The sequence below is a fragment of the Phaethon aethereus genome (genome assembly GCF_964289735.1).
Source record: "Phaethon aethereus genome assembly, chromosome: Z".
NCBI lineage: Eukaryota > Metazoa > Chordata > Aves > Phaethontiformes > Phaethontidae > Phaethon > Phaethon aethereus.
The window spans coordinates 64,475,490-64,498,317 of NC_138577.1; the positions used below are offsets into that span (position 1 = coordinate 64,475,490).

Here is a 22,828-nt window from a genome sequence, read left to right on the forward strand (position 1 = left end):
CAAAAAGGCAGTGATCAAAAATGCACAGCATGGCAAAAATGTTGGTTCAAAACACAACAAATGATGGGATTTTGAAATACCTCTAAAGGCTGCTTTAGTCAAATATACCAAGGTAAATTTGCCTAGGAATCTATGGAGGGCCTGGCAGGTATTGCAGTCAGTCAGATGACATACAGGCAAATGCTTCACAAGAAATAGTAGCTTCATGGCCATTCTGTCACGTGTGTTCTTCTGAATTATGCCAATCTACACACCTCAACATTTTTCTATGTCAAGTGAGCCAGCAGTGTATGCCCAGGTGGCCAAGAAGGCCAACAGCGTCCTGGCCTGTATCAGAAAGAGTGGCCAGCAAGAGTAGGGAAGTGATCGTGCCTCTGTACTCAGCACTGGTGAGGCCACACCTTGAATTCTGTGTTCAGTGTTGGGCCCCTCACTACAAGAAGGATGTTGAGGTGCTGGAGCGTGTCCAGAGAACAGCAACAAAGCTGGTGAGGGGTCTGGAGCACAAGTCTGATGAGGAGCGGCTGAGGGAACTGGGGTTGCTCAGTCTGGAGGAGAGGAGGCTGAGGGGAGACCTTATCGCTCTCTACAACTACCTGAAAGGGGCTTGTGGCGATGTGGGTGTTGGTCTCTTCTCCCAAGTAACCAGCGACAGGACGAAAGGAAATGGCCTCAAGTTGCGCCAGGGGAGGTTTAGATTGGATATTAGGAAAAATTTCTTCACTGAGAGGGTGGTGAGGTATTGGAACAGGCTGCCCAGGGAGGTGGTGGAGTCGCCATCTCTGGAAGTGTGCAAAAAATGAGTGGATGTGGCGCTTCAGGACATGGTTTAGGGGACATGGTGGTGCTGGGTTAATGGCTGGACTTGATGATCTTGAAGGTCCTTTCCAACCTTAGTGATTCTGTGATTCTGTGATTTCCATTGAAGACAAGAAAGGAGGACTTCAAATGTACATATATTTAATCATGGACTGTTATATCATTTTATATTCCTCTACTGAATTCTTCACAAGGAAAACAAATACCAACTTCAATACCAACCTTAACCTTAACTGCAACTGTCAGTCTTTAAAAGAAATTTTTTTCTGTTTCCACTGAATTGGTTCTCCTTTCTCTCAGCTTGTCACCCAAAAACCTATCCATTTTGGTGCAAGTGCTTTGGAATTATTTCCAATTTTATTAAACTTTTAGTGTTCTTTCATTTATGAACATTTTCCTTAAAATTAATTTATTCATTGCTGATTTTCTGAATAAGAACAGAATTTGCAGATAAGATGCTACCATATACCGACAGTCCTTGAAAATTGTTTTAGACAAAAAATGATCTCAACAATTTCTTAGTGCAAAATGCATTGTCAGGATAACCTACAGAAACATTACCACATTTAATATAGTTATCAGGAGTGTACTTATACTGAATTATGCTGGTGTTCTGTTTCATGTCTGTATCCTGGAGAGGATCAAGAGTGAAAGAAAAAGAGCAGGGAAAGAAAAGAAAGTAGAAAAAACAGTATTATGGTTAAAATACTTCTGTCTTTTTTGATATGTACTATATCAAAATTAGCTTAAGTATTTCAATATTTAATATTATTATACATTATAAATACTCTTTGTCTAGCCTTATTACGAGTTTGAGTTTTTGAATAGTTAGTAATCTAGATATTTACTGTAACTGTAACCATTTTCGATTATGTAAGTTTAATATAAATGTTAAGGAGGTCTCAAAGTCTTTGTAAATAGAAAAAATTAGGTCTTCTAGCAATGCAATATAAGTTTGTATTTGCATCACATGAGTTTCCATGTCAATGTCACCTCCTTAAATAAAGTAGAAATCTGAAATAGAATTCACACTGCATTACTGAATACTTTCTCTCATTCAGATGGATTTGATTAAATGGTCAGTAACTTTTACTGTTTAATTTTGAATTAAATTTACTACTTAAATATTTAGTATTTCATTCTTAATTGAGAGCTGGTTGGTTGTTTTTCTTTCATATACTCTCATTCAGAGACATTGGATTACTGGATATTTGTGTTCCTAGATTAACCTGCACAATATTACCTTAATGGTGTGTAGAAGATTTTTTTTTAAACACAAAAACAAACACACACACCAAAAACAAACCACCACAGAGGGAAGAAAGAAATAGACTAGTTAATTTATTATACATTACTTTAAATTTCAAAATACTGCATGCATCTAATCTCATGTAATAACGTAGTAAGTCTTTCTAAGGTTCATTATATAATCATTTTTATGTACAAAATAGGACAGCAGGTGAGGAAGACAGTGTCTTCAGTTACAAGCAGCTAAAATAATGACGTAAAGACAATGAGAGTGGATCTATTAAACTGTTCTAAACTGTTCATTCCCTTTAACAAAGAAAAAACAAGTTTATCAAATTATTTTTCATATTTTAGCACGTAGGTGAAAAATAGTTTCATGGTCTTTCTTGTTCCTACTCTCTACTACATCCTCATTGCAATTGGGGAACAAACTCACAAAAAGTTTATTACGCAGCTACTAAAAAGAAGCCATGTTCTTCATTTTTATCACCTCCACCTGAAAAAAGTCTTCCCAAAAGCTTCATAAGACACAGACAACATTAGAAAATACTGTACTGCTGGAAAATACTCATCTTTTTCTTAAGCTCACATTTTTTAATGACAAATTTTGCTTGAATAGAACTTGAACCCACAAGACTATTTCCCATTATTCCTATGGTTGTGCCAAGCTCTTTCATACCCAAAAATGTCAGTCTGCACCACTATGATCAGAAGACTGATTGTGAAGGCTGAGCTAAGCTTGATCTGGCAGAGCAACAAGCCATGAAAAAACATCATAATTGTTCCCTAAAGCTGCAGAGCTCAGCAAACTCATTTTATATTGTCCACCCATGTACAGCTAAACTTGACTAAATTAGTTAGAGGTGGCTCCAGTAGCCAGCCAGACCAATACAGAGATGGTATTGCCACAGCAGGTAATAGCCAAAAGTGCAGAAACAGGATTGCTTAAAGTAGCAGAATAGCAAACAAAAAAGGCATTTGTTCATTATGCCTGAACATGCTCCTGGGCTCTTCCCATTAGCAAAGTCAAAAAGAGAGGAACACATCAAAAGAGGCTCACTTTGTTAATCATACTAGAATATAGGACAGAAAGACAAAATGACTACTGTCCAATCATAAGGGCTGGAGTATCACTTAATATTTGTATCTACATGGTTGATTTACTTAGTCATGCTTGCTCATCACCTTGTCTCCTTTCACTTAAGAGTAACCATAGTACACACAGTCCTTACAAAAGAAGTATTCCCTACAGTAGTAGCCACAGGAGATACTAAATCATTTTCAAAGGGCAGGCAGGGTACCTAAAAGAGAGCATTTCTAACAGTTGTTAAATTGTTAAAATTATTTGACTCTTAAAAATTGTTAAATTGTCTATCATTTGTTGAAGCTGATGCCAACACAACTATAGCAGCTACAGGATACAGATTTTGTACCGTCACTCACTGTGTCCTAACTATGTGAAATAGAAGGGTCAAACTGCAATCTGGCACATTCATTTCAATTCATCAAAGTGGCCAGGTTTTATTGTACACAAATCTTAAGAAACATGCAACAATGAAAGAATGTGCAATTAACAGACAATACTTAAGGTTATCTCTACTCAACAGCACCCAGTGCTTGTAACAGAGCAAGTCTGCTCTAATTCAACAAAGATAAGATTTATATATCCTAGCAAATGTGTTATACACTGATGAACAGCATAAAATTGACATAATGGTTCTTCAGGGCTATAAACGTGTTCTTTCGTAGTTTAATTGACAATGTCTAGATTGACCTTTTCTCTATAATTGTAACTACAGTACAGCAATTAGACAAATCATCACCTCTAGCATTTCCCACACGTATTAAATAAAAAGCAGAAGTATGAGATTCTCAATCACCTCTTCGTGCTGATGTTACAGCAGAACAGCATTTTACACTTGCATTCATGAGTGAAAGCTGGAATGAAAAAAATTGTCTTCAATCATATACTATAATGAAAGGTGACAAATATGTTAGAAATACTCTACATCATCCGATCTCCCAAATGCTGTGTCCTATATGAACGTTTGTGTCCTTTACAATTACCATAATAAAAGAGTTTTTTTCCTGACAATTCACACTTCACTTACCCTTTGGCTCACTGTTTGGCCCCTGTTTTGGAAGTAGTAAAACGAGTATCTAGTTTTATACAGCATTAGAACTGCCTCCCTGTTTTCCATTGCCTCTTCCTCTCCTCTGCAGGTAATGTGTGATGCCAAAAGTGAGATGACAAAAAATTAATATAGTCTGATCTTTCTGTTATGCCATTAATCAAAATACATGATTGTTAATGGGAAATTACAGAGTATTCTGTTTTAAGAAGGGATTACTTCATGAGATAGACTTGGACAGTTACTAGCAATGCACATGTGGAAAAACAGTGAAAATTAACTTCTTGTAGAATGTGTAAGTGTAATTAGGATTTTAATCCTGTTTTTAAAAGCAATGTTACGATGAGCTTGGGGAAATCATATCAATTTTCTAAGACTGAGAATAAGATCATAAAACAGATTTAATGATATATTATTAACTTTAATCTAATATTTCTAGAATACTATTTGATGTTGATGTACAACTTTAGAAGTCTTGACACTGTACATTTATCTGTAAAACTCCTCTATGTTCAAATATACAGTCTTTATGGAATATTCTGTACAAAAATTCACTTTGAGGTTCCTGAACAAATTCTGCATAACATGCATGCATGTATATACATTTATGCATATGGATGTTTACAGTATTTCATATTTCAGTGCAAAAAAGTATCTTGAAATTTCAGGAAACATTAGATGATGAAACCTTTATGGTAAAAATTGTAAATCATCATTTGTACTTACAGAGCCTGAGTAAAAACAATGGTTTAAATCACATGCAGGTCTCACATTCCGAAAGTATTTTGTAAGAGTAATTAACATTGTATGTATTTGTTGAAAGAATTTCTGTTTCCAAAAGTGGAGGGATTTTTGTGCAACTCTTGTCTCTAGACATTTACAAGTGTGTTGCTATTCAAATGGTGTTTTTTGAACTTCAACATAGCTGTGCTACTTATCTAAACTGTACTACCAGTGGATTTTAAGATACTGTAAACTGAGAGCTGATGCTCATCCAAAGTACCTAAAAAAATTAACTATTTGCTTTTCTTGTAGTGCTTTTAAGATGCAATTGAACAATACCTATGAATCTTTGGCATTTGCTGAAAAAGACTAATTGAGACAGGCAACAGGCAGTATACTAAGAAGGGTGCATGCTTATAAGGCCTTCTCTTCTGACACAATGACTAGCTTAATTTGCAGTCTAAGAAGGAAAAGCTTTACTTTGCTCTGCAATACATTATTTTATCCTTTGAATACTCAAAGTAACTATGTAAAATGAAGCTTGAAAAAGAAGTGTGATAAAATAATTTCCTGAAATTAAACTGAAGATCCAGTGACATATTTTAGCTGTAAGCTCAGTTTTTGAGTCCTTTCCTTAGGACCTAGGGACTGCAAAAATATGCATCGGGAATGTCTAGGGAAATGGTTCCTTGAAAATCACCACATAAACCACCAGTGAACTATACCACAACACCAGTTTTGTTCAACCACTGTCTGAGGGTAGCATGCAGGGTCAGGAATCACAGCTGCTGACTGCAAGGACAAATTTATTAAATGCCGTGGTTTAACCTCTGCGGGCCACTAAGCACCACAGAGCCGCTTGCTCACTCCCCTGCAGTGGGACTGTGTTAAATGCTGTACTAACAGGAGAGAGAGGCCTGACTCAAAATACTAACAAAAAAGGAAATAACAAAGACAAATAAGGATAATGTCCAAGCAAACTGGAAAGGTAAGTGAACTCTTTTTAAAGGACAATTAAGTGAAGCTGCTGGAGCATTTGGATAGTGCATGAAGACAGCCTAAAAAAGCCAAGTATCAGAGAGCAAAAATTGCCCAGAGACAAAATTAATAGTATAGTATCAGATAATGTCAGTGTCATCTATAACATCCAGAGTGGTTGGGAGCAGCCAAGTAGTCTTAAGCCCATCCCAGTTCTTTCCCACAGATCACAGCTCTTGCCAAGGTTCAACTGTAGCCTTCAACCTGTTCGCAGCTGAGGGAGCACTGTTACTGTTTTCTGGTCCAGCCAAGTAGCCACAGCTGCTCTGTGATCTCAAGATCACAGAGAGCATTTTTATTTTTAACAACATGAAACTATCTCCAACACAACATGGTTTAATTCCTGATACAATTCTTGTTTCAAGCAGGGTTACTTGTTTGAGAAGTCCTAATTTACCAGGAAAAAGTCTATTGTTCAGTTACATTTATGAATAATACTTTATAACCATACTAAGTATCTCTGTTCCAAAAGACACCTGTGCACTACCAAAAATCCAAAAAAGCCTATACAGTATGTTACTTACACAAATGGAAAAATTTCACAGAAATTTGGGACAAATATAGAGAACTTAAAGGCTAAATTCTGTGATCATTAGAAATGTAAACAATCAAATCTGAATTGAAGCCAGTAAAAAATTAATAAACAATAATTAATGTTTTAACAAGCCTGTAAATGAAAGGATCAGAGACTAGGGCAAGTCAGCACCTGTTACTACTTCTACCCTGGCAATGTCCATTTTGGCAGCCAATAAAAAAAGTGCTTCAGGGAGATTTTTTACAAAGTCTATGCTATTTCTAATATGGAAAACTATTTTACAAAAAAATAAAAAATAAAACAAAAAATAAAATCAATGTGAAAAGAGCACATTCCTTTAATTTCTCAAAGGAATACATTTCATATTACTATATGTTACAGTACAGTTTTGTACATTCATTGTATTGAGGCATTTGGAACAGTCCTTCGAGAAACCAACCTATCTATAATTTAAAAAAATAAACAAACAAAAAAACCCCAATTTATATGTTTTATGATTGGTATGTTAGAAAAAATGGCTGTAACAGTGAAAATTCAAGTTCTAACTTCTGTACCGCTTTTAAAAATAATTGTAGTTTCCCCATTGCTTCACCTTATTTATTTCATAAAACTTATAGGCATTCAGATTCACAGATATATTAATATATCACCATTTAGATCAGGGCTAATCAGGAAACATTTTTGCAAACTTCATTCAGTGACTATTCGACAGTATTGACTATTGAGCTGCATATACTCTAAAGGGAAGCAATGAATCAAACTAAAACAGGCAAAAATAACAGTGTTTGCGCTATCGAAAATGCTTCTGAAATGCTTGTTTTAAAATTTGACCTCAAGATTTTAATATTTAATCAAATTCTTAATAGCCTTCAATATTGTGATAAGATTTTTTTTTTCAAAACGAGACAATATTTCATTCAAAAAATGAAATCTGTCAAGTACAGTAACAAAGTATGTTTTCTTACACCATTTATAGCAGTAACCAGAATAACCAAACACATTTTTTTAGGAAAGAATGACACAAGTCTCTCCTCATACTAAGAAATTTTATCCTTTCATCTTTTTACTTAGAGGACCTGTTTAAGACAACTGGTTAGCATTACAGGCAAGGAGAAGAGGGAGTAAAGAGGGGCTTATTCTGATGAGTTGTCTAAAGAGTATTTCTATATTATACTCACTCCTTGATATGTAACTCATGTAGAATGCAATTCACTGAGCTACAGAAAATATCATAAAACATGATTTGCAAAAATGATTGATGCTGCAAATGGGATGATCCAAAGTTAAGAGGTGCATCTATCTAAAGGCAAGAGCCTTAGTATTCAAGTAACATTTGGAAAAGTAAGATATTACTAGATAGTTGTATTTAAATTATCTTCTTTTGAATTCTGAATGCTAAATTAAAAAAAAACAAAACACATTATTTTGCCCTGGAAGCTTATGGAATACTAAAATAAAACAAATTTTTGTGGTTCAATGATGAATTGAGAATTGAAGGTAACTTGAAATTTCTGAGCTACTATTACTATTACGTAAAATCAGGAATGTCCATTACAGTCAGCTCCAAGCTACAGATATTGGCAATTCTGCTGCTACTGTCATCAACAAAGAGACCACGAAGAGGCAGGAAAACAGGCCACATGGAGACCACTGAGCACAGCTATGTTGCGCAGAATGTACTTTCCTTCCTGTTTGGTTGCCCCAGGGGAGTCTCATATTCTTTTGAATTCCTGCCACAGTCTCCCAGGCCAGAAGACAAGTAATGGATTAAAGCTTGCACACACACTTTTTGTTTTTCCCCTGCTGAAATGCTAAAGGATGGTACAAACTTTCTAAGCCAATTAGAAAGTATTGCATTAGAAAGTGTAATACACTGTATTACATATGTATGTGTACATTTGCATACAATAAACAGATTAAATAAAAAAGAAACAAAAGCATAAACTTTAAAATATACATATTAGGAAAGAAAAATAACTAAAGATAAATAAAATGGAAAAAATATCAAAATATATCAGAAATTGTTCCAAAAGTTTAATTTAATTAACCTCAGATACCAAGTGTAAGGTCTGTTTTAACACACAAATATTTTGTGTGATGCCAGACATATCATGTATGGCTTGTTGTTTTGCTGACTTCTACAGAACATTCATTTAAAAGTACATTACTTCATTTTATAGGAATGGAATTAAAAGTACTAATCATTAATGACTTGTTACTTCTATTTCTAGAAGATTCTTGTCCTAATGGTGAATGACATTCTATTTATTTTACTAGCCACACAATTTAAACAGCTGTCTAACTAGGTTAATACTTCCCTGTAGCTTGCTTTCCCTCTGACTGTGGAAAACTTAAGAAAGAAGCTAGGAAAACACTACAGACAGTGCTGTTCCTCCAGAAGATACTTCTGTTAGGAGAACTTTGCCTTTATTAGAGATCCATATGCTTCATCAAAGATGTAGAAAAAGCCTTTACTAATAACAAGCTGGCAGGTCTTGGTAAATCCAGCTAGCGATAGCATCTCAAGAGGTAACATGATCTCTTTTCATAACAGAAATAGAAGTACTACTGTAAAGAACTAAACAGACCCAGCAAAACAAAGGTGGCTCTCTCCCTGTGTAAAACTAAACAGTTAAATATCGATGGGACTGTCATTAGAAATACTGACTGATCATGTGAATGGCAATAACCACTTTTAAAAATGTTTTAATCTCATTGAGAAAAATATGGAAATCTGAAATATAAAGCACTAAGTACTTGTAAACTAGTTTTATTTTAGCTATATCCCTTTAGAAACAGGGAGAATTTATGAAGCAACTGTTTTTCCAGCAATCTTTTAGGTCATCTTAAGATTGCATTAGCTGTATCCTTTTAGTAAAAGCCAGAACTATTTAAGATTAGACATTGATGATGGTACTAAGATCCTAGTCCTGTTTTTTCTTCTCTTTTTTTTTAAAAACAAAAAGTAGAAAAATGTTGCTGGGGTGGGGGAGGGTGAGAGGAGGGATGACATCACATATGGAAAACAGCCTCTGTCTTTGCAAACAATGTTTGCAATCATGCTGCAACAATAGCAGACTAGAGGACAGTCTGGATTGACTGCAACCTGGCAAACCTGCTCCAGTGCACAACTTCTGGCACTGCTCTTAACTCTCCCACTTAGGCTCACAACCATCTGTTAAATGCCATTGGCTAGATAAATTAGACTCTTATTAAATGAAATCTGAAGGGGAGGAAAAGGAAAGACAAGAAATAAGACAGAGCAGGAGGAGGTAATTGGTAATAGGAGACAGAGAAAAAATGAGAGCAGAAACCAAATTTTTCTCAGTCTTCACTATAAGCAATAACATCAATGACAATGATGTCAATATGTCTTAACATTCCTTGAGGACCTTCTTTAGGTCCTATTTGACCAATACAGTTTCCAGAATCAGGAGATAATGGTCTGTCCAAACATGTCATGACTATCCTTGAAAGACTGCAAGCCAGCAAGGAAGATGGCTGCTATGGTGAAGCTCTTTTATTCTACCTCCAGTTTTCTTAACTGAACAATGAAACCACAAACTAACAGCAAGTGTAAGCACGAGAATCACAGAATGGATGATGTTGGCAAGGACCTCTGGAGGTCATTTGGTCCAACCTCCTGCTCAAGCAGGGCCACCTAGAGCCCTTGTCTCCAAGGAGGGAGACTCCACAGCCTCTCTGGGCAACTTGTGTCACTGCTTGGTCAGCCTCACAGGGAAAAAGTGTTTCCTGATGTTCAGGAGGAACTTCCTGTGTTTCAGTGTGTGCCCATTGCCTCTGGTCCTGTCATTGGGCACCACTGAAAAGAGTCTAGCTGTGTCTTCTTTGCACCCTCCCATCACGTATTTCTATATATTGATGAGATTCCCCTGAGCCTTCTCTCCTCCAAGCTCAACAGGCTCAGCTCTCTCAGCCTGTCCTCACAGCAGAGTCGCTCTAGTCCCTTCATCATATTTGTGGCCTTTTGCAGGACTCTCCCTAGTGTGTTCATGTCTGTCTTGTACTGTGGAGCCCAGGTATGGACAGAGTACTGCAGGTGTGACATAATGCCAGAGAACGCTCTACAGATTATAAAAATGGCTGCCAATGAAAAATTCAGGTTATATTTAAGGAGTGGGTGGGGTGTTTCCTGTCTTCTCCATGTCTATTAGAACTGTGACACCTGGAAACACTCTGTCCCTCCACAGCTTAGCTGTACAAGCTGGCTGAGTCCCAGCTCCCTTCTAGCACACAGAGGTGGATATATACCAGTTTCTTCCTTGCTCCATGAGATTAAAAACTACATGCAGGTACTGAAGGAAGTCTCAGACCACTTCACCACAGTTCTGAAAATAATAGATCATGATCACAGGGTATGCAGAGAAATCAATGAGACTCCAATCCAAACATAAATCACTGTTCAGTCTTTTAATTTTTTTTTATTTTGCATCACTTACTGATTTGTTCACTGCCTATACCCTACAGGCATCACCATGATCACCGCTTTAAGTTACTGTTTATTTTCCTCATTACATTATTACTGCCAATTCCAGAACTACCTAGTCATTCATTCTGTCAGCTCAACTTCTATTCCATCACCATCTTCCTCTTCAAGCTTACTACAACTTCTCAAAGGTGCATTAATTATTCACCTCCTTTACAAGTCAGTACTTCTTGGTTGATCTTGAATTCTAAACACACAAAAATAAAATTCAGCATATACCAGCTGTCTTTGGTTTTAACAAGAGAAAAAAGGGGGGATCATTGAGTTAACCTGATCAGGATTGATAGCATCTACACATTTCCTGTTTATATGATGGCATGATCCCACCAATAACATGGGTCTTATGCTCACCTACAACAAAAAAAGAACACCAAAAAACCTGCAATATTATTTTAATTTTGAGCTTATAAACCATGCAGCAAGGAAAAGCCTAAAGCAAATTTAGAATATGGTTATGATACCTTCAAATGGTATTCATAATGGATATACTGACAGACTCTAAACAGTATAGTCAGTGCAGTAAATCATTAAGACAGCCATCCCTTCTTCTCCCTTTTTTTCCAAGTACTGTGTCTATTCTGACTGCATGGTGAATTCTGAGGTTGTAACCTCAGAAAGCAATGGTAATTGCAATAAGGACTACATCTTCTTTTCTGAGCATTAGTAGGCCGGATTTTTTATTTTTCTGTACTACTTCAAATGATAACACTGCAAATATTTCATCTGTACAGAAATGATATATATACAAAACCCTTCAGTTTTCATGATGCACTAAGGACTCAGATTTATAACACACTGTCATTTCCTTGCCTCCAGGGAATATCGCACCTTCTTAATTTCGCTAAGGATTGTCATACACAAAAATATTCAAGTCACATTTGTGTCAAGTCTGCCATTTTTAATTATTAGCAATCAAGTCTAAGTAATTTCTCCTTTGGTTTAACAAGTGCATACCTATTTTCCTTTTTTTTTTAATGCCACAACTCATAAAATTGTTTAGGCTGATGCTAGTCCCTTGCACTAAATTAATAACCAATCACAGGAGATATTTATCATCTAGAGTTTTTTTATATGAGATTTGTCAGACTTAATCACCTTCCTCATATTTTCACTATTTACAGAGCTTCATTTATCATACATTTCAGCAGTGTGACAACAGTGCACTATCTTCCCCACTTTTCAAGTACGTAAAGATGGCTGGCAAATCATGACAATAGCTTGAATGTTTTACTTTTTCTGATAATATCCATTTCCACCAGACAATGATTCCCAAAAAGCTACTCATTTTAATAACAGTCATAGAGAGAAGTAGAATTAGCAGGCTAAAACCTAAATAAATGGACAATTACACTTAATTATAGAAAATGCTGTTGTTTATCATTGGTTAAATTTTGCAGACAGTATGAGAGTGATCTGTTTCAATCCAATGTTTGTAAAAAATAATTTCTTTGATAACAATGCCAAAGAAACTGTTCTCAGAAGCCTTTATAAAGCGGGTTCAGGGATTATCACTTGAAGCTGAGAGTAATACGAACTCTGATAAGGATAGCGATTTGGGGGTAACTGCTGAGATATATGTTGAACCATGCCCCAGTTTTTTTTCAAACCACTTGCAGACTGGACTGAAAAGTAACACAACGTTTAAACCAAAGTTATACAGAATGGCACAAATGTGTGGCTACTGCCAGATTCTGCGGGAAGTTCATGTTGCATTCCTGGACTTCTAAGATGTCATTCTCACACAGTATTATGCAACTAAAGCAAAAACTAAATTATCTAAGATATCCCTTCAATGAAATAAGGTATGACTGACAGCTCCCAAGTCTACCAACTGAAACACTGCAGCATAAATGCTACCTCTATGTTGTGATTAAATACTACAGAACACCTGTTTGGACAATCACGATAAGAAGAATCATGGAACTTCACATTTTAATTGGATAGGGGAAAAAACTGACCCCAGTAACTTGTTCTTAGTTATGCTCTTAGTTTCTTAGAAATGAAAACGACTTTACTGGGTTCAGATGCCCACGTGCTGGCAGTAGGGGCTGCAGGGTGTTCTCAGTGAGGAGAGGTTGGGGCTGCCCTGTGCTGGATACAGCTAGCTCCAACAGCTCCAGGGCACAGCTGAGCCCCTCAGCCAAGATGGTGGCGTATTTAAGAGAGGGCAAAAACCCACCAAACGCAGAGAGGAGGAGGGAAAAGAAAGAGCATGAGAAACAGCAGTACAAGCACCGAGGTCAAGGAAGGAGGAGGTGGAGGTGCTCCACTGCACTGGAGCAGATGCCTATACTACAGCCCATGCCAGAGCAGATGGATACGCCTAAAACAGCTGTGGCCCATGGAGAGCCCAACCAGAGCAGAGGAAGCTTGTGAGAAGGAAGGAGCAGCAGAGAGGAATCACTGAGTACTGACTGTAATAACCCTCTCCCCATCTCTCTCTATGGGTTAGGGCAGTAGAGGACTCAGGAGTGAAGACAAGCCTGGGAAAGAGGCAGGAAATGTGCTGTTTTAATGTTTGCCTTTTTGGTTCTCACTACCTGAATCTATTTGAACCAATTATAAATTAGAATTAATTTTCCCCAAGTCAAATCACTTTTGTCCTCAGCAGTAACTGGTAAGTGATCTCACTGTCTTTATTTCAACCCATAAGCTTTTTCATTCCAATTTTTTCCTCCCCCCCCTCACGCCCCCCAGCCCCGGCCCTGCTGAGAAGGGAATGAGTGGCTAGGTGGGTGTTTGTCTGTTAGACAAGGTTGACCTACAAGAAGAATAAAACAGGAGTTATTCATGGAAGAATATAAGTAGTAGAGATAGCTAACAGACAAAATAGTGGGTTTTTTGCTGTTGTCTTCTGCATGATTAGGTCAAAGAAATGGCCATAAAATACTTTAGTAGAGTTGTATCAGGCCAAGATGATGGCACCTCTGGGAAAGCATATTTAAGAAAATGAAAAAATGCTGCAGAGCAGAGTGTGAGAAAGAGGAGTGAGGACAATGAGGAAACAGCCCTGCAGACGCCAAGGTCAGAGAAGGAGGGGGAGGAGGTGCTCCAGATGCCAGAGCAGAGATTACCCTGCAGCTCTAGAGGAGACCATGGTGAAGCAGGTTGTCCCCCTGCAGCCCATGGAGGACCATGTTTGTGCAGATATCCACTGCAACCTGAGGAGAGCCCCATGCGGTAGCAGATGGAAATGCCATGAGGGAAGCTGAGTCCATTGGAGAGAAAAGGAGCATGTTTTCTGGCAGAAACTGTGGCCTGTAGGGGACCCATGATTGGAGCAGTCTGTTCCTTATGGACTGTAGCCCATGGAAGGGACCCACATGGAGCAGTTCTTGAAGGACAGTACCCTGTGGATTGCTGCTGTGAGTTAACCTTGGCTGGCCACCAGATGCCCACCAAGCCACTCTCACTCACCCTCCTTAGCAGGACAGGGGAAGAAAGTAAAACGAAAAAGGCTTGTGAGTTAAGGAAAGGACAAGAGATAGCTCACCAATTACCATCATGGGGAAAACAAACTTGACTTAGAGAAACTGATTTACTTTATTGCCAATTAAACAGAGAAATAAAGTAATAATGAGAAATAAAAACAAGTTGAGCCCCTTTTTCCTGGGCTCAACTTCACTACCAACCCCTTTTACCTCCCCCAGACAGCGCAGGGAAATGGGGAATGGGGGTTGCGGTCAGTTCACAATGCTTTGTCTCTGTTGCTCCTTCCTCCTCACGCTCCTCCCCTGCTCCAGCATGGGGTCCCTCCCACAGGAGATGATTTCCATGACCTTCTCCAATGTGAGTCCTTCTCACAGGCTGCAGTTCATCAAGAACTTCTCCAAGCGTGGGTGTTTTAGGAACACACTGCTCCAGCATGGGTCCCCCACAGGGTCACAGTCCTGCCAGAAAATGCACCCCTGCCCTGCATGGGCTCCTCTCCATGAGCTGCAGTTCCTGCCAGAAGGCTACTCCAGTGTGGGGTCTCTGTGGGGTCACAGCTTCCTTTAAGGTACATCTGCCAGCTCTGGCATGGGGTCCTCCTTGGGCTACAGGAGGATAACCTGCTTCACCACGGGGCTGCAGGCAAATCTTTGCTCCGCCACCTGCAGCACCTCCTCCCTTTTCACTGACCTTGGTGTCTGTTTTTCTCACATATTCTCATTCCACTCTCCTGGCTGCTGTTGTGCAGGTTTTTTTACCCTTCTTAAATACATTACCACATTGTTGATTACCTCAGCTTTGGGCAGTAGCAGGTCTGTTCTGAAACCAGGTGGAGCTGACATAGAGGCAGCTTCTGGCATCTGCTCACAGAAGCCACCTTTGCAGTGCCCCCACTCCCAAAACCTTACAACATAAATCCAGCACAAGAGCCCATGCTGGAGCAAAGGAAAAGTGTGATGATGGAGTGGCAGAGATAAAAGGCTTATGAACTGACTGCAAACCCCTGTTCCCCACCTCTCTGCGATGCTTCAGGGTGAGGAGGTAGACAAGTTGGGAATGACGAATTGAAGTTGAGCCTAGGAAGAAGAAAAGGGTGATGGAAGGTGTTATTTTTGCCCTTTTTCTCCTCACTATCCTACTCTATTTTTAATTTGCAATAAATTAATCTGCCCCAAGTCAAGTCTGTTTTGCCCATGACAGTAATTGGTGAGTGATCTCCCTGTGTTAAGGTCGACCCACGAGCTTGTCCATCTTACTTTCTCTTCCTGTGCTGTTGAATGGGGGGGAGGGAGTGACAAAGCAGCTGGGTGGGCATCTGGCAGCCAGCAAACATTAACCCACCGCTCTGGACTAATGACAAAAGATTATTTTTTCATATAGCTTTTCATAATCACTTAAAAAAAAAAAGACGATGCAGAATTTAATGTAGATAATTCAGCAAAGCATGCCAATTATACTCCTTTGTCCAACTTCTATGCTTTATTTGGAAATCTGCAAAAATCTGACAGTCAGCCTTGAATCATTTTACAATACGCATCTGCATGGTGAAGCAAATTTTCTAACAAATTTAATTAAAAAGTATGACACTCAAAAGAGTAAGTAATTTTAAAAGTAAAATTAATTTGTGTCGTATTATATAACTTTTTATGGAGTTCAAGTTTTTCATGTAGCTGACTAAACACCTGATAAATATGCAGAGAACTCAAAGGAGATCATCTTTCAGATAACACTGAAAAGATGAAATTAAATTAAAATTAAGAAATGCTAGTATTAACCTAGAATGATTCATGACAAATATCATATAAAAGTATTGCTACTTTTCTGGAAGGCTCTACTATATCCCCAAGTTCAGTTTATACAAAATGACAGGAATAAGTATCAGTGCTCCTGAAGCACATTTCCACTTCAGTCAGACCAAAAGTGATGAATATTAAGATGCTCTATTAGCATTCGTAGTCACCACAGATAAAATGAACAATTTTGCCTGTGCAAAAATACAGGCAAGCTGAAAGCTTTATACATTTTTATTTTAGAAGTAATTTTGTTAAAATAATCTCCACATCAAAAATGCAGACACACATACTTTCAGGAAGATAAGATCTTTTTTTTTTCTTGAAAAAAATTCTAGCATTCGCTAATCCTACATTTTATTAAAAATATACTCTAAGAACTGAGCTACTATTTTGATGCTCATGTCTGTCAATAAAATGTTGGGGCGTTCACATACAGTAGCAATTCTAGGACTAAACATAGTGAGCTAATCACCTGCTGAGACCATCTTCAGCATTGTATCACCTACCCCCAACACATTCAGATCACAGCAGATGCTCCCAAGGCTGATTACATGGGTTCACGTGAACTCCTGGTAGGCAGTCAACACAAATTTTTTAAATGCTTCTTTAGCATATGGAGGACCACGTTAACAATTTATTCTGCTAAGTAACAATGTAGAAACTCCCATATGCTCTATGCCAATAATTATGATACCCAGTCCTGAGAAAATGATGCTGCATTAGTGACCCAGCAGAATAAAGCAGATGGAGCCTCTTCAAAGGAGAAAATGCTCCTTTCTCCTGACTGTGTTGCTGCACAAACATTTTGGTTTTCAGGTTTAAGGACTGGCTTCCAACCATTTACCATGCTTCCTCTGAATGTCTTACATATCTTGACTTCCTGCCTACTACCCTTGTCAAAAGTCTGTACTTCCAAGTTCCTCTGTCTTAGAGACCAACCAGAATCCCCACCAACAAGTCTTAACCCCTACAGTATGGGAGACTGTCCCATTACAGCATTTACTCTGATTTATCCAAAATCATAATTCATGAAAGCACTACAGAAGGACAGTAGTAGTATTCTCAGAACTGGTATTAATTAGACCAAATCCAGGTTTCCCATCTGTGCTGAAAGCTCAGGGAGGTGCACATAATGCTTATCTTCCATCACATCACTAATAAGAAGTCTGATGGTGGGAAGTGATACCACTACAAGGTCAACCACCACCATTACTCACTGTTTTACTGTGGCATGCAGATACTGCATATCTGCCTCCAAGTCACAACCATAGCTTACTCTCAACAACCTCCAGATGCTCTGCAAATCTCAGCACTTGCTAAATAATTCACCTACAATCACTGTGTGATAAGTTATATGAAAAAATACAGCTCTCTTGAGACATTATTAGACGAACACTTGGCACAACCTACAGGGGAAGGACCAAAGTTCTTCAATGTCTGGGAAATTGTTGTCCTGTGACTGTAAAACCAATCGTTAATTTTGTTTTACAGGTAGAACCTTATTCCAGATGACCTGCAGTGCTCTAGATACAAGTTCCTTACTTCATCTGCACTATTTCCTGCACCATGATGTTTATTAGAACAATAGATACAAGAGGGACTGGCAAACATCCTCTATACAAATAGTACTAAGGGAGTGTTTTAGTAAGAAGGATGACTTAAGCAAGCAGAAATACTCTAAAGACTTCACAGTCACTGCATAGCTTTTAAATGTCTATCTCCAGGTGAATTATGTAATACAGAAGTTGTACTGCAACTCAAAGCCCATAGTGATAAGATTTACCAAAAAAAGTTAGAGTAACTGCCACTTGCTCCTTGATCATTTGTGGATATAATACATAGCAGTTGTTCCTCAAACTATTAGACACACACCCCTGAAAACTTTGCCAGTATGTCATACTACTTTTTCCTGAATCCCCCATGAGATTTATTTCTAAGTATCAATATTTTTATTCTATCAATTGAAATTCAAAGGATCAAATGTGGTGACCATTAAGACAACTTCAAGGTGATAAGGTTATTTAAATCAAGCCTCAGAGTATATTGTTCACATCACCATGTACAGAGAACTCATCTTTACTCCTTTCCAATTGTAAAGACCTGGGACTAGTCATGACGCACACTAAAAGAATTTGCAAGTTTGGTTTTGTTCATATTTGAAAGAAGTAGCAGGACTGGTTCTATAACATATTTAACCAACATAATAAATAGTATATGAAGCTTTTGAGGGAGTTGTAATATTTACAGAAGAAATAATTATGTTAGATTACTTTAATAGGTCTTTTTTTTTTACCTTTCTTAACTCTCAGCTTTTAAAGACTTTTTTACATGTCATGATAAGGGACCTATTTTTCTTTTATTTTAAAACTATTATCAAAAGTATCTCAGCTGAACATACTGCACATATTTTTTGCTTTAGGTAAAAATAAATTACTTTTTACTGCCACACATAAGCCTTTTAGATGCAAACTTTCAAAAACAAAAATAGCTTTACTTAAAACAGAGAAATAATAGTTCTTCTTAATTCTTGCATGCGCAAAAGAATCACATCACCAAAAATCTTAGCAAGTGCCTGCCATGCAGAGATCTTGCACTCTGTAAGTTGCTGTAAGCCATTAAACAGCATCAAACAAAAAACAAGAAATGGAGCTCATTTTGCCTTAAATCATTAGTAAACTAATTTAGTTAATTTAAACTAACAGAGGTTTTACCCAAGGTAAGCACCTGAACAGTCCTGTGAAACTCTGAAGGATCACTCATATCCTCAAAGTGAATGTGCTCGTACTACTCTGCTGAACTGGTGTCTACAGTGACCAAAGCCCAGTGGTTCTATCATATTCCTTTTACATATTTTTCAGCGATTCTTTATTTAGCATTTAGGAGAGTAAGAGAAATGACTTTATTCAATTAAGAGTAGTATTTGGATCTTCATCTCACTTGTAAAATAGGAAAAATACTTGAGTGGCCACATGACTGACTATGAATAAGATTTAACACTGGCGTTAATTATTTTCTAAATTCTCCCTTTGTTTGCTTTTAGCTAGATGCTAATTTAAATAGCTAAACTTAAATTTGTAGTCAAGTTTTCGTTACCAGTCAGATGTTGAAAAAGTACTGACAAATATAACCAGAAACAAACACCAAATGGAAAGAACTACAGTGACAAAAGTCAACAGTCTTTGTTGTATGTAAACTTCTAGTTTACATACAACAACAAACATCTAGTTTACATACAACAACAGGTTATCTGTCTTTGCTGGAAAGGATTTCCTTTTCTTGTTATGCTTCATAATTAAAAGATGTATTTCTTATTCTAGTGAAGTAATTTCAAGAACAGTTCAACACTAGTTTGCGTGATACTTAGCAGATTGTCCTACTCAAAATGTTTATACAAAAAGGTAAGGCATTTCTAAGTAGTTTAATTATAACCTGAAAAGCGCCTGTCTTTTAAATTCACATTTTTCTTCTTAGTATTTTTTCCAACTTATTCTAAAATTTTCCATTATAGTAGCCTTATTCTGCGTATGAAAATAAGGCCCTACAGTCAGAAAGTTCTGAGGCAACTGAATGCTTTCAAAACCAGTGAAGTTACATTAAGGGTTTGACCTAAACCTACAAAACCAAAAAACAGTCTTAAAGGCTAAAAGGAGTTATAGTAAGAGTTCACAGGTACTTCCTATTCAACACATTTCAATTTTAGCATTTTTAGAACATTATACTTTCACCAAAGTCTAAGCTCATTTACTCTTTAGTACATTCTTAAAGACTTCATAAAACCTTGAAAGAGAGTATGTTAGAAAAAAATCTGTAACCGTAGGGAAGAAGTACAAGTGCTAAACCACATCATTCTGGTTTATATGAAACTGGTTTAGAATCGTCTCTGTTAAAAGCATCTCTTTCCTTTTGTATAAAGCACCAGTTATAATAAACAGATCTGTTAAAAGTACTGTTAAAAGTAATTCAAAATGTTCTTTCCTGTGCGTCTTGAGGTGACTTCGCTCAATTTTCTCATTTTAAAAGGCAACTTCCACTTTTTAAATTCTCAGTATTTTTCATTTGATCTGCTCATATAACTATACATCATCTGTATGCATTCACTTAATTTTAAAATAAATTACTTGATCAAAAGAATAAAATACAGCAGGATAGGAGGTATTCTGGTCAAAAGGAAAAGCCTAAGGTAATACTGCAGTTATTTGTTCAGTCTCATTCTGGAGAGTCTCTTTGCCAAACAGTGAAGGACTTGCTACTTTCTAAAAAAACATCAATTCCACTACTTAACCCACAAGCAGTTTATTTTTGTTATGTAGTCAAAAATATGCTTCATTGTTTGTATGCATACAAATCTGTTTAAGTCCTGGAATCCCACTGAAGGAGTCATAATTGCAACTGTACATTTCAATCACATGTGGTAAATAGTACATTCTCAAGAAATCTACAGGAAACATTAGTGTTGACATCCAGTTATTACTAAACTTCTATACAAACACCCTAAAATATGTGTCTAGATGATTTACCTCAAACAAGCAAGAACAAACACACAGAAAACACTGCTTGCTTTTATTCATCTCCTCCAACCCCCAAGCCATGAGGAAATATTCTCAACTAATACAACTAGTTAACACACTAGTTATTGTGGTTTTAGATGCTATAATGAAGTTACCTGTCATTAATGATCCAGTTCAGACACAGATTGAGGGAATTAAGGTTTTTGCATCTCTTTACTATTTCCATCACTGTTTCATTGTCCAGTTCTGTGATATGACGTAGATCCAAGCTGGAAAGATTTCTTAGCTATTGAGACAAATATGATAGAAAGAAACAATCTGAAATTTGTTCACATACATAACTGTTATAAAAACTGTTAAACTTCTTGGAATCAAGTATAACACATGCAAGCTAGTCAACAAAGATGAGATTATTGTATTTTTCTGAAAAAGGAAACATAACAGATATTAATAGAATCCAACTTTAGCAAATTTGCAATTCAGGCACTCAGGTACTCGATGAAATCAAGACACTCTCACTCGTGGTACAATATAATAGGGGCCTAAGCCTTCCTCCTTTTAACTAAATGGAGGGTAAGATACCAACATAGCATACCAACTCATTTAATTATAAGAAAAATAGGGCCTGGAAGGAAGGGGAGACAGCACATTTGTGCTTAGGTTCAAATGCATGTGATTGAACACTCCACAGTCTAAGGTTTTCAAACTGAGTAAATATTACAAACTCCCTGGAAAATACAGTATTTATACTGAAATCTCACCTGCACAGCCATCAATAACAACTTGGATTTTCTAAACAACAGAAGCTGGAGTCACAGAACAATATGATTAAGATTTATGCACTGATTAATCTGATTTATTACTATTGTTAATCATTATAATAGCCTTCAAAAGCAAACAAAACCCTCTTACTACTTTTGTGAGCTATGGATTCAAAGAAGAAAATTTTTACAGTTTCTGCAGTATCCTTAAACAACAGATCAGTTTAGTCATGATAACCTCCAAGTGCTGTTTGCTTTTTAAGCTGTCTGAAATAATCTGTTATACTTGGGAAAAATAATTGCATGAGGTAATACTGACACTCTAATTAAATTTACCTTCCCTGTAAGAGAGAAAAAATAATCCTAATCAGTGATTTAAGTCACTAAGGATTTGATTAAGTAAAGGCACACACCTGAGATCATATAATTGGTCCACTTCAGCAGTTAATAATTAAGTCAATGTATTTAAGGAAAAAAAAAAAAAGAGAAAAAAAGAGAAGGAAAAAAAGAGGACTTCAAGTGTAAGTAGTCTTCTACAGAAAAAGTTGTTCCGGTGTTTGGTTCCAGAAGTTTTTAACATTCTCTAAACTAAAGCTGAAGATAAACCACATACTGCTTGCAAAAATTCTGCAAAAAGAGCATAAAATTAAGGAACCTGACCTCTGAGAAACAACTGCAGGGTATGTCTATAGGAAGTAGGACAATAATATTCCTATTATTAGGACAATACCACAGGTGTACTGTGGAGGTGCTTGTTGTAATTCCATAGAACTTCTGAAGATCTTATTTGTCTATTAGGGAGAAAAGCATATAATGACTGATACTGTGTTGGACAGATTTCACAAGCTCTGTCTCTCTGCATTTCATACATACTGCTCTAGCAGGAAGGTTAAAAGACTTACCTTCCATGCACACAAGAAAAGCTCACAACCAATCCCTCATATTTCCCATGTAGATTACAAGAAGGGAAGCTTAGAGCAACCTGAATTTTCCCCACTGTCATACAGTTATTCATAATATAAAGGCTGAAGTATCTAATATGTTGGCAATAACATGGCTAATGTCGATGACATAGGCGATAAACCTATGCATATGTTCTATGACAGTAAATAAATATTTACCAGGAGACCTCAAAGAGAAGCAGAAAATCTTCCCATTAAAAAAAAAACAGAATTCTTAACTAAAACATGCTTTCACGACAAGACTTCTTACGAGCATGTGATAATACTGGTGATTCTTTCATCATTATTATTAATTACTTACAGAGTAAAAACCATGAACTTACACTAAAGCTAAATCAACGCATGGAGATCAGCGCTTCTTTAAAAAGTG

The 22,828-nt window shown here is 37.0% G+C and overlaps 1 protein-coding gene across 1 annotated transcript in view; it reads right to left on the minus strand.

The window, feature by feature from the left end:
* FBXL17 (F-box and leucine rich repeat protein 17) overlaps positions 1-22,828 on the minus strand; it is a gene marked incomplete at both ends in the record, with an annotated part of 298,576 nt that overhangs the window by 176,335 nt on the left and 99,413 nt on the right. The window contains one exon of the mRNA XM_082012855.1: positions 20,891-21,021. Within this exon, the coding sequence (XP_081868981.1) occupies positions 20,891-21,021 (131 nt within the window). The remainder of the gene's footprint in view (positions 1-20,890; positions 21,022-22,828) is intronic.